Here is a 15,013-nt window from a genome sequence, read left to right as displayed (position 1 = left end):
AGTGGATTGGTAATGTGTGATGTTCAATGAGAGCCTACCTCACCCTCTGGTGTGACGTTAAACTGAATCTTGTCAGATTTTCTCTCTCTCTTTTTTATTTTTTAAAGCATATTTAGTGTATATCCAAAGATCTAGAACGAATGAATGACATATCTGAAGTATCATTGTATATTATAGGTTGAAAAGTAGTTCTGTATCGCGACATGACCTTTCGATAATTTCAGTTGCATCTTTGATTTTAAGACTGCTTTTATGGAAGTGTTTATTGATAATTTTGGCTTTGCCTCAATTTGTAGAAGAGTATAAAAGCTATAGAGTATACTTTATTAAAGGATGTGGTAATTCCATTTATGCACATATTATTAGTGTTCACTTTCACTTCTAGAGGGCATTCCCAGTGCACACTTTAATTTGCTGTACATTGGTAACCAGAGTTTTATAATATCTCTTAATATGCATTTCATTAAATGTTGTGCGCTGTTACATCGTAGCACATGTGCCTTATACTACTCATATTTAATCTTATGCAAATGAAGCTCCAGGCTGTTACATTTATATCATTTATAAATATTCCATTTAAAATATATTTCTTCATCTCATCGCTTAAGTTAATAGTAAAGCTAAAAAGGCAAAATAAATTGTTAGTGGATAAATTGTTTATTTACATATCTTGGAATATCGATAGGAAATATATTGTACTAGCCAAATATGCATCTATATATAAAGAGTATATATGTATGTGTGTCATTTTACTAGTAAGACTCACAAAACATGAAAAAGATATAAATATCTCTGCAATAATATGTGCTTCAGCAAAAGTAAATCATGGTTAGTCAAGGGTGTTATAGAGCATTATTTTTTAAACTTTTTTATAAATTAGACTGTTCTGTGGACCACCTTACTGTTATCCCGTTTGAAAGGAGTTTTTTAGTATGTGTTACTACCAATATACTTATATATTTTAAATACAGTAAAATTGGTTTAATTTTATATTAGTAATTAAATTAATAGGAAAATATTTGTTTTTAATAATTCAAGGGTATTAGAATTTTCATAATCTTTACCTTATGAACTAAAAATTAAATAAATGTTAGTACTGACAATTAACGAGATGGATGAGCATGCCAAATATGTCTGTCGTAGCTGTTTTATGTTTGGATATAAGCTGGTAATAAACACCACAAGCTATAGAGCTTTAAATCCTCCTTTTGTTGCTAAAACTAGAGTGGGAAGTCCATAGGTAGGGTGACTTGTAATAAATTTTATAAAATATCAGTCTTGGATGTAAAAGTGAGAGACGATTGCCATGAGCAATTTGCAAGCTCTTAAAATTTTCGCCTGTAGTTGTGGTATATGTGGTTAATTTAAATTTTATTATTTTATCTTCCTTGAAAATCAGGAGGACGGCAAAAGCAGGTTTCATTGTTTTAAGTAGCCTTAAAATCGGAGAAGCTATAAAAATTACAATTTCATATTGCAATGGAGAACTACCTTTCAGTTTCTCATATGTCTGGACATTCATCATGAAAAGTACAGTAATCCTTCATGAAACAAAAATTGCAGGAACCTTAAAATGAAGGGAATGCGAGAAAGTCATTCATTCAGATTCCAATTGACAAAGCAAATGGGCCCTCGAAAAGCTTTCACTTCAATACAATTTCTATATTGGTTAGCATGTATAACAGTGTATTATTTATCAATTTAACAATAGTTAAATACTATTTAAGCTTCAAGACTAGCTTAAAATTAATGATAAAACATATGTTGTCACTAAAGAACAAACTCACTAAATTAATAGCATTGTTATTTCAATTAATAGCATTATTACTGTGAAATTTTGAAAAAATAACCCTGATTTTTGTTGTTTGACTTCTGAATTATTGTTATTTCAGTTAATGCTGATATTTTAAAATAAATAAAGACAAAAGGACATTAAATAAACAACTTTTAAAATAAGTAGAACATATAATAGAAGATGTAACAACAATTTGCAGTACGTGCGTAAAATTTTATGTTTCAAAGTTGCCACTTATATATTTTTCAACATTCATCTGTCTAATCATGAAATAGAGTGGAAAGTTTATATACTGTAACAATGGGCATAGCCAAAATAAAATCAAATACATATTTAATATGTACTTAATTATAATTTACTTATGTAAATGATGATTAAATGTTAAATATATAATTATATTTTAAACTGAAGTGTTTACTTGGTATTGATGTATCATGCAATTTACCACTTTTAGTTAGTTAGTTATTTCTCAGAAGATGCCACCAAAGGACTGCATTTAAACATGAAAAGAAATACAAATAATGAAGAATACATAAATAAAACTGATTTTATTAATTAATTTAATAGCCTTTAAAATTTTTCATTCCATTAAATTTGACTTGCTTCGAATTTTGCAAAATGAAAGCTAAAATGGCCCTTCAAAAAGGGCCGATTCACGAGTTTTTCAGCCATGTACACTGCAAAAGTCACACAGCATGGTCAAGAAAAACTCGTTACTTACATTAATGGATCTTCACCATGCTTCTTTGAGATAATATGGAAGTATTTGCCATGTAGTATTCTACATGTTGTGTAGAACCTTTAGCTTCTGAATTTGGCAGCATGATTCTCTTGTTTGAGTATTAATATCATTTGCTGGATTGACAAAGTTTTTCTGATGTTCTGTACAGTTCAGTAATTATGAGATATGGTCGCAAAAGTGTTAGATTACATACTACATCAATACCATTTAATATATACATGCAGTTAAGTACTTAATATGATAAGTAATAATCTCAAGTGAATTTAATTCTGCTTTTAGATAATCATTCAACAACCAGGCCAAGGGCAAATACTTCAGACATCTGATGGACAGACTTTAGTATATCAACCTGTTCCTCTAGATGGAACAAATTTTATACATACTCAAGGAGGTATGTTTTCATGTCAGATTTTTTTAACTCTTTTAGATATGATGGATGCACTAATAAAAAATGTTCAGTTCATTATAAATTTAAACAAATTTAAATTTAAATTTTAACAAACAAAGACGTATAAAAGTAATAAAGCAAATTGAAAGCCAAAATAAAGAAAAAAAGCCAAAATAATTTTTAAAAAATTTTTTAAAAATGTGCAAACATATAAAAGAATTAATTATTATGTATGGACAAATGTATGTAGATCTGGACCACCATAATCACAGGACTAAATGGGTTATAGCTGTGGGATACCAGGCTTTTGGTGGTGACAGTTTTCAATGGCTGACATGAAAGTTTATTTCATGTAATTGTGCAGTTATCTGAAGTGAACTATGTTATTTTTTTTTCTCTTTGGATTATCAGGGAAATGTTTCCTTAAGAAATCCTTTACAACAAAATTATGTATCCAGCAGCTGCGCAACCTGGCACTATTTATTTAAAGTAATAACTGTATTCTTATTTCATTATAAACTAAGTTTTGTCTAAATAATTTATATTAGTTTTGTAAATATTAGAGGCAATATACATTGTATAAATAAATAAATAAAATGCAGCTGACCACCCCCAAATCATCCCTCTTATAAAGAAAGAAAATGCAGAATTAATTTTGTATTCATAATGAATTCATTCATAATTTTGTATAGCAGGAGATGTATCTAATGTTGAATTAGTTAAAAGATTCTTCCTTAAAATATCATGACAACAGTATATGACTTATTTCGAATAAAGTAAAAAGAAACAGTAGAAATATGGAAGGATATAAAATGTTCAAAATGCTATTTGGAAAGACCTGAAAACAGAATTGTTAGAGAAAGATGTAATAAATTTTAAAGTAGTTCATCAAGGAATTATATATTTTGTAAAACAAAATTTATTTTTCTGGATGGTAAATTTTCACTTTCCATATTGATGTAAAAATAAAGGGATAATTTAGATAATACTATATGCTGCTATTGTACATTGTAATAGGCAACTGTACAAATTAAACACTTTTTTCAAGCTAATGAATTTCTTTGTTTTTCACTTTTACTTTGAAACTTCTTATAAATAAATGTATTAATTTTGTTTGCAGATTGAACAATTTTTTCAGAACTGATTTCTTTCTGAATTATTTTGAAATAAATGAGTTAATATCGATTTTTAATCACACAAAAATTCAAAACATTGACTGTATTTACATTCTTGAACATCTTTCATGATTATCAATTAAAATCTTCAGTTTGTCTTTTTTCTTTATTGTTAATTATTCCTTTGTCAGTTGTGGATTATTGTATAAAAATATGAGGTTGCGTATTGTTTGAAATAATTAAATCTTTAATTGTATAAGATGATCAACACTGAGATTCTTTTATTCATTTTAGGTATTATACAAATACCATCTGTATCAGTTGCTGCTCCTGCACCTCAGGTTGTGCAGACAACTACCACTACTGCTGCCAGCCCAAGTCCACAAACAATCACAATACCTTCAAATGTTCCCCAGGGAAATATTGTTATGGTAATTTACTTTAAATTGATAGTTTTGCATGTCTACTTTTCTGGCAAGCTAATAATTATTCCTAGTAATGAAAATTTTGATTTGATGTCATTAGTAATTTTGAGATTAATGTATCTACTAATTCATCAGCAGTTGAAAATGTATCTTTATATGTGTGTGTGTGTGATGAAAAAACGTACTAATGTTGATGGCGTAGAACATAGATCTATATTCAAGAGGAATCCTGGCAGCTGAGTAAGATTAAATATTGTTGCATTATACAGATTCTATGATTTGGGGTAATTGACGATAACACTTGGTGAAGAAGCATACTTAATATTTTGTAATCACAATTTATTCTCAAGTGTTACCAGTTCGAAAGACATGTTTACAGTCATCAGAAAACTACGATGAACATGCTAAAACAATCAGAAATACAACCTTCAGACTATAATGGTGAAGACAGCTTCACGGCAAAGCACTAAAGTACAGCTGACTCGATCGATTGCTCTCAAGCTGATCTCTGAACTCGATACTACTTTATACTGCTACTCTGTGTACAGGTAGGATTAGCTTAAACCTACCTTCAAGAACATTCCTGAGGAAAAGGCTAAGAATGTGTTCTAGAATGCTCTATCTCCATCTATGCATATTGGCAATTTTGTCGCCAAATGGCGATTTTGTGTCAAATCTGTCTGCCCTGCCCTTCCCGGCAACCCTAACTGCACTTTTCAGGAAGCTCTTTCTGCAGCTGGGCATTTCACAAAACGATATTCAACTTTATTTCAGTTGACATTTGCAGCCACAATTTACTTTGCACTCTAATTGTGCCTATTCAAAGAATGTTCTTATTTTTTTTTTTTTTTTTTTTTTTTGTTTAACTTGCTATAGGAAGAGATAGGAATAGATGCTATAGGAAGAGAGGTAAGCAAAGTATTTTAACACGAAGTGAGGTAGAAGTTAAAGTGCGATTATCCAGTACTGCAGTCTATTAAGAAAAGGGTTTCAGTTCTCCAAATTTTGAGTTCAGGTTCCAAATTAGCTACATCATCAGTGATCTGCAATTCATGTGACACGCATATATCATAAGAGGAACGTAACACAGGGGGTGTCTAGTACAAAAAACTTATTTTTGCTGTTTGTCTTATGCAGAAACAGAGGAAAAGCTGATACTGTAATATTTTTACAATATCAGTTGCACTGAAGTATTTTGACTAAAAAGACTATAAGATATTGACAAGACTGATTAAATCTGCTTTAGCATACCCAGTGTTGAATGCTTATTTAATTATGTGAGTGATATTATATAAGACTGAAGAACTAGCATGAACAGACACTGCACAGATTGAAATTTATTTATTCTGATAACACAAAACTGTATATAAAGCTTTTGGATCAGAACATCTCTCTGATGACTATTAGTGAATGTTTCAGAAATAATTGATTGCATAACTAGATAGCTTACCAAAATTCTTTACGTTCCATGGATCATTCTCTTCTTTTTAGCAGTTTCTCATCTCAAAAATCTGTTGATATGCAAATTGTGAGTTCTAATTTAATATTTGAAGAGTAAGTCAAAAGCCGTAGTCTGCATCAAAATGTCTTGTCATACTGAATTTTCAATTGTTAGCAAAGAAGAAACATATACGGGGTAGCCCACCAAAAAAAAAAAAAAAGAAAGAAAGAAAGCTTAGTTTTTTTTTCCGTTTAAATTGTTGAGAAACCAAATAGACAGGCAGCTATGTGAATTGATATAATGAAACATAATTAAAGTTTTAATACATTAAAAAAATATGCTCTTTGTTTTGCTAGTTAAATAGCTTGAAAATATATGTGTCTGCATATATGCAAGTGTTTCACAATACTGTTGAGAATTATTTGAAATTATGTCATGTTTTTACTCAACAATATTTTACAGGACTTTTTAAATGGGGTTGCAATCACCCTTGTAATAGCGTTGTTAGTTAACATTTTAATAACTCTGAGAAATCTTTTTAGTAATATATTTATAACAATTTTTGTTTTTGTACATCATTAATTGTGCAATCTGAGTTGTATTCATATAATGAAATTAAATAGATAATTCAATATATGTTTGACCTTGAACTTAGAATAAGCATCTGAAATTTTAATATATTTAGCATGCAGTTTTTTAATGTAGTTAATCCATTATTAAAGTAAAAAAAATGCATTCTTTCTTTCCTTGCAAGAAATTTTAAACTGGTCATACTGAATATTTTGTAAAATAATACTTTTACATGTTATTCTCAAGAACAGTTTATAAGTAAATTTGATAATGAAGTATTAAACAAAATAATCTTAAAAATTATTGAATGTCAAATTTAGTTCTATTCCATTTGATATTTCGAGTTGATCAGCAAACAGTTATGCTTTTTGTTTTTCCTTAAATACAACTTTTGAATTTGTAATTTTATCAACTGCTAAATCTCACCAAATCTCGTGAATTTTAGATAAGGAATATTGTCTGGGCAATAAATTCCGAAACAATTTTTAATATAAGACTAAAATCAATTGATAAAGTTATTTCTTTGTTAAAGTGTGAAGTATATTTTTATAAATTAATAAATTATATGAATTCATTTTAATTAATTATAGCAAGTTGTTCCTGGTGCTGGTGGATTACAGGCAGTTCAAAGGATACCTTTACCTGGTGCTGAATTACTAGAAGAAGAACCATTATATGTAAATGCAAAACAGTATCATCGCATACTCAAGAGGCGTCAGGCTAGGGCGAAGTTGGAGGCTGAAGGACGGATACCTAAAGAGAGGAGGGTGAGTTAAATGTTTTGTGTTTTCGCAATTATTACTGATTTTCTGAGTAGATCAAAAGTGCATGCTAAACGAATTATATAAGTGGGCATAACATTACATAAATATAATGTAACATGTAGTGTAATATATTCATTATAATTTTAAACTGTTAAAATTATCAAAATAATGCATATAATCATTCAGAATAAGCAAACAGAGTATGTCATTATTTTTCAGTTTAATACATTAATGGCAACAATTTTTATTCTGTGTCCTGGAATATAAGTGATGGCTAGTCCAATAGAAATTTCTTCTGATGGGGGAAGAGGGATCTTAATCAATGGAAGGATTTTTACTACCTTGTTGTGTAAATTTGGGAGCACTAAAGTATCTAAAATACCTTTACAGGCTTTCAGTATTTAGACAGTTTTCATAGAAATACAAAGCCTGCCCTAAACCATGAAAAACAATGAACAAAATAATTCCTCTAACAAAGACTGCGACTGGCATAGAACATCTAAACAGATAATGGTTTCCTGTATTTCCTTATTTCAGACTTGCTTATGAGAGTGCTTGAATGAGGAGCATAATTAGTCATCTCGAGAATGCATTTTCATTGCTCCGTACTGTGTTTATCTGGAACTTAGGATCACTGTCTCTTGCCATTTTAGTAACTGGTTGTCTACTTGCACATTATTGTGCCTGTTGAAAATGTATATTTTTGTTTAGCTGGTTATAATGATTATCTGATATGCCTTAAATAACCAGTATGAAAATATGTTGAGTTATTACAATCTCAGCTTGTAATAATAGACAACTTACTAGTGTGCATTATGAGCACACAGGCACATAGGCGATAAATTCAACTGTTATGAGTTTTGTTGTCAGATGGAACACGTATGTGTTTTACTAATATCACTTGACAGTTAGTTGATCAAGCAGCTGAAGTAAAATAAAAATTTTGTAATTAACCCATTGCAGAGATGCATACTATATTACTTCAATAGAAAATCTTAAGCTTATAATCTATTTTAGTTACACTTGGCTTAATGAGACTATGTTCATCCATGGCTATTTTAATAATATTAACCAAATAGCATTAATTGATGAGAAAAATGTATCCTTCAAAATAGCTATTAAATTTAATCTAAAGATATAAATATTCAGAAGGCAGTGTAAAATTTTAAATTTAAGTTTTTTAAGGAAAAGAAAAAATTCCATAGAATTTTTCTTCGCTCCTGCAGAAGAAAGGTTTGTGGTAGATTACCCTCAAAATCAATAGAGTTATTTAAAACTTATGCCAAATTAAGGTTGCTTTTTTGCCTAATTTTAAATTTGATTTAAATCGAAATCAAGCTGTTTCGCTACTTAACTTTCCACTTGATGTGTTTCTCTGTTGCTTAGCAATTTTGTAATTTGTTTAATCTTATTTGGCAAATTATCTTTTAACTGGTGATTTTAGCTTAAAATGTGTATTCTATAACAGTTTGATGATATTAACCACATTGTGGATCACAATGAGCCATGTATTTTCTATATTCATGTGTATATAAATAGGTGGGACTTTTGCAAATCGATAAAAATATCTGAATGATAATATTAACCGAGATTGCATTAAGTGGTACCTACTGTATAATTGGGTTTGAAAAGTCTGTAATTTTATTTAATATCAGTTCTGATATTTGTGTCATTAATCAACATGTACACACACATTTTTCTGCCATCTTAAAGTATACAAATTTATCTTAAGTAATTATTCCATTCAATGTATTACAGTTTATCTTCTATCTGTAATTCTTCTTAGCAGAATTTAATTTATATTAATGTATTGCAACAGCAGTAAATGAATTATATAGTTTTTATATATGTTGGATAGTTTCATTCTAATTAATTTCCAGCTCACAGTGTGTACTTGAAATTGGTAAGAATTTATTTATGTTTATCAGGTTGCAGTTCTGTCTTTATTGAGTGACTGGCATTGTGCCAGTATCTACGAAAAACGATTTCAATTTCATAGCTAAGTAAATCCCAGAAGTCTGTAGTTATAAAAGAAATACCATAAAAATTAAATGCAAGTATACACTACTTATAACAGCTTGCTGCAAATAGTATGGAAAAATGAATAAATGTTCTAAAGAAGGTTTTGAAAATATCTGCATATATTAATCACCACTAGATAGGTAAAAACATTTGGCAAGATTTCACATGAATGATTTGAGTGTAGTGTTGTGCCCCGAAAAAACTGGCATTAAAAATGCTGGTTTGTTATTTGGCAATGGAAAATCAGCTTCGGTGAGGCAATGGAAAATCAGCTAAGTATGGCCAAGTTTGATTTGAATATCCCTCTCTCTCTGTCTCTTTTTTTTAAAGTAGTTTATGATTTTGATCGTGAACTCTTACTACAGCTTAATAGTTAAAATAAACTGTAAAGTTTTCTGTTAAACTCATTACAAATTTAATATTTTTACAGAAAAATTTTAATTGTTATTTTAATTAATTATTGTCACTAAAATAGTAAGAAATAAATATTAAAAATTTGATCTCCATAGAAATACTTGCATGAATCAAGACATCGGCATGCAATGAATCGAGTGAGGGGAGAAGGAGGCCGCTTCCATTCTGGCTCTTCTAAAGAAGAAATGCTTATGCATGCCAAGCTGTCCACCGACTCTCAGACAAATACAGATTCTGAAGGTCTGGGTAGCAATAATGGAATGTCAGATTTGTCTGGATTAGAAGTAAGTTCCTTACTAGAATATATAGATATTGTGTATGTAAAAACTTCAAGTCTCAAATGCTAATTTTAATTTATTTATTTTGTGAATTTCTAATTTGTGTGCCAAATAAAACTTAAGTTTATTGCACACCTATTTCTAAAAGAAAAAACTGTTCTTACTGGCCAAAGAATTTTAATCCATTGACCCTCTGGCTGATGATCATCCCGCGATTTCCACGGGCAACTCAAATTTAGCAAAATTTGCTCATCCCGTGATTTCCATGGGCATTTGTTTTTCTTCCTTTATTGAGGAGCGCATCCCGTTTTTTCCCCCATTTAACCACTGAAATGAATTATATGCAGTTGTAGACATTTAGTTTACACTTTGGCCAATACATATCATTAATTGTCCACTAAATTGTGGCATTTGAAGGCACGTAGTATTACCGCTCAAACTCCACTTTTTTCTTACAGAAATGGCTGCTAGAAAACATTCAGTGATTATTTTGATTTTTTAATTATTGACTTATTAATTAGATTTATTGATTAGATTAATAATTAGATTGATTATTAATAAGATTTATTGAATCTGGTGCAAAGACTGTGAAGTTGGACTTTGCCGTGAACCCTATTTTGAACTCTATCATACTAAACTGCATTTCTAAGGTATTTTTCCCTCAGCGCTTTATATTTTCTTAAATTTTATACTTTTTACTTTTTATATTATGCAATAAATAGAAATTAACTGTAATTCGACTGAAATTTATTTCAAAAAAAGATTTTTTTTTCTGATAACATCTGAAATTGTTTTTTCTGGTAACTTAGTTTCACGTGATAAAATATATATAAAAAATATTTTTAGAAAGAAAAGGTGCATTTTTCAATTCTCCAATATATATAGATTTAAAATATGGGGGGGGGGAAGGAAGCAATTTCGGTCCACAAATTGAGCAGTCAGAGGGTTAATGAATTAATAAAAATTCAGAAAATGGTCGTTTACCATCAATTTTTTATTCTTTATTCTAATTGAAAATGGCTGGAGATATATTCTGTTGTATTCATATTCGAAAGAAATTCTTGAAAAGTGCAAATATAATAAGAAACATTTCTAAGATCAGTATGATATGAAAAATTCTAAATACTATATTCTGTCTTTTAATTATAAATAATCGGATACGAAGATATCATGTCAGGTGAACAAAAATCTAATTATTCATTATGAATTTAATTATGACTGGATAGTCACAAAAATAATTAATTTTGTGTAAATGCACAGATATTTTTAGGGAGCCATCGTTTTGGCCATAAACTGTTATTCTTGCTGACATATATTCTATTTATTCGAGTTGTGTAGGTAAAAGAGGTTTGTTGTCTCAGCACCATTCAAATAAATTAAGCAAGACTGAGGATGTTGCCGAGCATTCTGTGCTAACATTTGCTTCATTGATCAGCTGTATTAATTAAATATGATCAATTAGTGTTTGTTATTAACAAAAAAAGGGTTTAACTTCATCTTCAAACTTATAAGCATGAGGTCTAAAACAATCATCATATGTAGTTTTCTCTTGCAAAACTTTTTAAATATAATTATTCAGATTAATGCTGTTTTGTATTGATATGCTAGCATCCTTATACTTACCAGTTATTACTTAAATACTTAAAATGATTTTTTTTAATCTTACCTATTTTGAAATTACTCTGAGATATTTACATTGCTGGCTACTGAAATTTCAGTAGCATGAACCAGATCCAAAGTTTCCATGATATGCACAACGTAGTAAAACTCTTATTCAATTATTACTTAAAAAAAAGATGTGAAAAGCATTCTTTTAATATTTCTACATGTAAAATAAGTGACATAATTAATCTGAAAGGAAAGAAATATCAAAGTTTATATCTGACTGGGAAAAAGGCAAAGAATGCATATCCAACAAAGATATGTACAGCTTTTATTAAATCTAAAGTCCCATCGCATGTTTTAAGGGAAAATTCAGCCCCCCCAAAGAACTATTGCAAAATCTTTAACCATTTGAGTCCCAAGCAACACGATCACGCTTTTGAGATTTTAATAAATTTTTATAAATTTAATTTTTTGGTCGAGAAAACCCAGTACATTTCGAACATTGTAGACAACTGACGGTGTGTTACCGATTGTTGAAGTCCCACGTTTAGATTTACTGAAGCAAGTACATCGCACAGCTCCTTTTAATGTAAATAGTACATTTTACAGTAGGTAGATTAATGCAGTACAAATTCTGTAATCTGGATGTCCATTATCCGAAATACTATAATCTGGACCTCAAAGCCACAATTTTTTTTTTTTTTTTTTTGTTTTTGTTTTTTTTTGTATGCTTTACACATGCGCGTTTAATGATGCACCTTTAGCACAAAAAACGAAGCAACTGAAACAACTTCCATTGAAAGAAATGTTTAATAAAGTAAACAAATAAATATTAAGCTTTTCTTTTGTAAATTCGGATACCCTTTAGATCATAATTGCTCTTTATTTCATAAATTACGGTTTCATATTTTTAATTGTATAATTTCTCCAAGCCATCTTACTAGATTTAAATTGATGATCTGTAATCCGGAAAAACCCTTGATCCGAAATCGCTGATGAGTCCGGATTACGGACTTTGTACTGTACTATAAAAATGCAATAATACATTACAAAATGAAATTTTTTTTTTCATTATCTTCTCAATAATTTTTATCGAACAAAACTTAAAATATTTATAAATTTACAGTATGCATATGTAATAATACAGATGTATTTTATAAAATAGCAAATTACAAATTAACAATATTTTTGTGTTATGAACAAACAATTTAAATGGAATTGTTTGTTCATAACATAAATGAGAAAAGACAAGAATCGCGTTACCTAACAAATACAAGAAGTGCTATTGCTCCGATTGGGATTCATCGATGTAAAATAAACAAAGTGCTATCTCGTTGCTTGATATTTCTTGACATAAAATAAAACAAGCTGCTTGGTTCTTTTTGTACTCATTTAGACAAAGCACGGTTACGCTGTTTGGGATTCTTTGACAGTGTTTTTTCAAAACCCCTGTGAGACTCAAACAGTTAAATATCTCTGTAGGAATTGTGAACAAAATTATAAAATCTGATTTAAAGAAATTGTTTTCTAAGCTAATCAAAACAAAACAAAAAAAAAAACATGATGTTCATTGACAGATGCCAAAACATGTTCTCAGCGTAAGATTATGTGCAGATTGTTGTATGAAAATTATTTGGCAGGTGGAAAAACAAAAATGTATAGTTACAATTGGTGAGGCTTGGATATGCTTATTTGATTGCAGTAGTTAAGTTCCATCAGGATAAGACTCCCAGCCATACTTTTAAATCTACTGCTTTATTTTTCTAGGGGGAAAAAAAAAAAAAAAAAAAAAAAAATGAGAAATCTGAATTGAAGCTGTTCTTTTTAAATGAATCCCATCCTTGATGTGTGTCCTAGGGGTTATTGTGCATTTGCACTTTTAAAACAAGCTCTTTATAAGCAGCATCCCAAAACATTTGACGGATTCTGGAAGATTGTGAAGGAGGAGTGGAATAAAATCAATCTTGATGTTTTAAGTAAAGGACTTTTATCTTGGAAATCAAGATGTAATACAGTACAAAGTCCTCTTGATGTTTAAAGTAAAGGACTTTTATCTTGGAAATCAAGATGTAATACAGTACAAAATCCATGATCTGGACTTGTCGAGACTTTGGCGGTTCTGGATTAGGGGATTTTCTGGATTATAGATCATCAGTTTAAATCTGGTAAGATGGCATGCAGAAATTATACAATTAAAAATATGAAACCGTAATTTATGAAATAAAGAGCAATTATGATCTAAAGGGTATCAAAATTTACAAAAAAAAAAAGCTTAATATTTATTTGCTTACTTTATTAAACATTTCTTTCAATGTAAGTTGTTTTTTAAGTTGCTTCGTTTTTTGTGCTAATACTTTCTCTTTAATTCTCTCTTCTATAAACAGACATAATTTCTTGTTCAGTTACAAAGTTCCACTGTTCAAATCCTGTAATTGCTGTGTCGAGAATACCAACTAACTTGTCAATCAAAATATTTTTGTTTTCAATAACCTCTGTCACTTTCTTCACTATCGGAAGCGCGCATGTGTAAACGCTTTACTGGCTTTACGCGCATTCATAGCGGACGTGCGCATTAAACGCGTATGCGTAAGTTTGTGGCTTTGAGGTCCGGATTATAGATCATTCCGGATAATGAACGTTTGGATTACGGACTTGGTACTGTATTATAGTTCACCAAAAGGGCTATCAGATTGAACATATTAGAAAAAAGGGGGGAATCTGAAAAGTTTCATATTTTAAATTGTGTCCAAAGGGGCGTTTTTTAACATTTTGTGTGTTACCTTTATTTATTGAATATCATGTTCATTGCACTTAAACCATAATAGCAATGTTGCAAAATAATTTTAAATTGAGCATATCTTTAGAATTCCGATGCACAGTCTCGCACGCTGGAAATAAAAGTGTTTTTTCTGTACAACGTTGCCATTGCTCGTTTTGAAATCCTCGAGTTTGTTAATCAATAATTCATTACAGTTTTACAAAATATGAAATTGATAATGAAATAAATTCCAAATTTCAAATGTGGTCCCATATTCGCAGTAGGATTATGTCATTCAAAATTCGATGGCTCTATGTAATGTTGTTTTATCATAATGCGAGAAATATACACACATTTATGCAGATTTTTCATTATTTAATTTCTTCAAATATAATGTAGGACTGTAACATTTGGTGGCAACAGTTTGAAAAGTGAAACGGACATTTATAGTGATTCAACGCAGAATCGCAAAACGAAAACAATAGTCCTTCAGGGACAAATCCCCTTTTGACTAATAAATAAAATGTTAAGGTTTGTTTATATATAAATTTTTTCAAAATTGTTACAAAAATGTGTGAACAAATCTCTGTATTGATCTAATTAAAGTGAAGACAGGATCTAAATTAAAACACAGGCCTTAGTTTACTGACAGTGACCTAAGATAAATAAAGACGAAAAACTGTTTTGAATGCTTGT

General features: G+C 29.7%; 1 protein-coding gene across 3 annotated transcripts in view; it reads left to right on the top strand.

Moving 5' to 3' along the window:
- Nf-YA (nuclear factor Y-box A) overlaps positions 1-15,013 on the top strand; it is a 50,071-nt gene that overhangs the window by 25,379 nt on the left and 9,679 nt on the right. For all 3 annotated transcript variants that reach the window (XM_035353702.2, XM_035353704.2, XM_035353703.2), the window contains exons 5-8: positions 2,817-2,928; positions 4,335-4,471; positions 7,067-7,243; positions 9,772-9,960. In XM_035353702.2, coding sequence (XP_035209593.1) covers positions 2,817-2,928; positions 4,335-4,471; positions 7,067-7,243; positions 9,772-9,960 — 615 coding nt within the window. The remainder of the gene's footprint in view (positions 1-2,816; positions 2,929-4,334; positions 4,472-7,066; positions 7,244-9,771; positions 9,961-15,013) is intronic.

This window comes from Stegodyphus dumicola, chromosome 12, assembly GCF_044657685.1.
Source record: "Stegodyphus dumicola isolate Sdum_Otavi_A_Nest chromosome 12, ASM4465768v1".
NCBI lineage: Eukaryota > Metazoa > Arthropoda > Arachnida > Araneae > Eresidae > Stegodyphus > Stegodyphus dumicola.
This window is presented reverse-complemented; position numbering and strand designations above follow the sequence as displayed.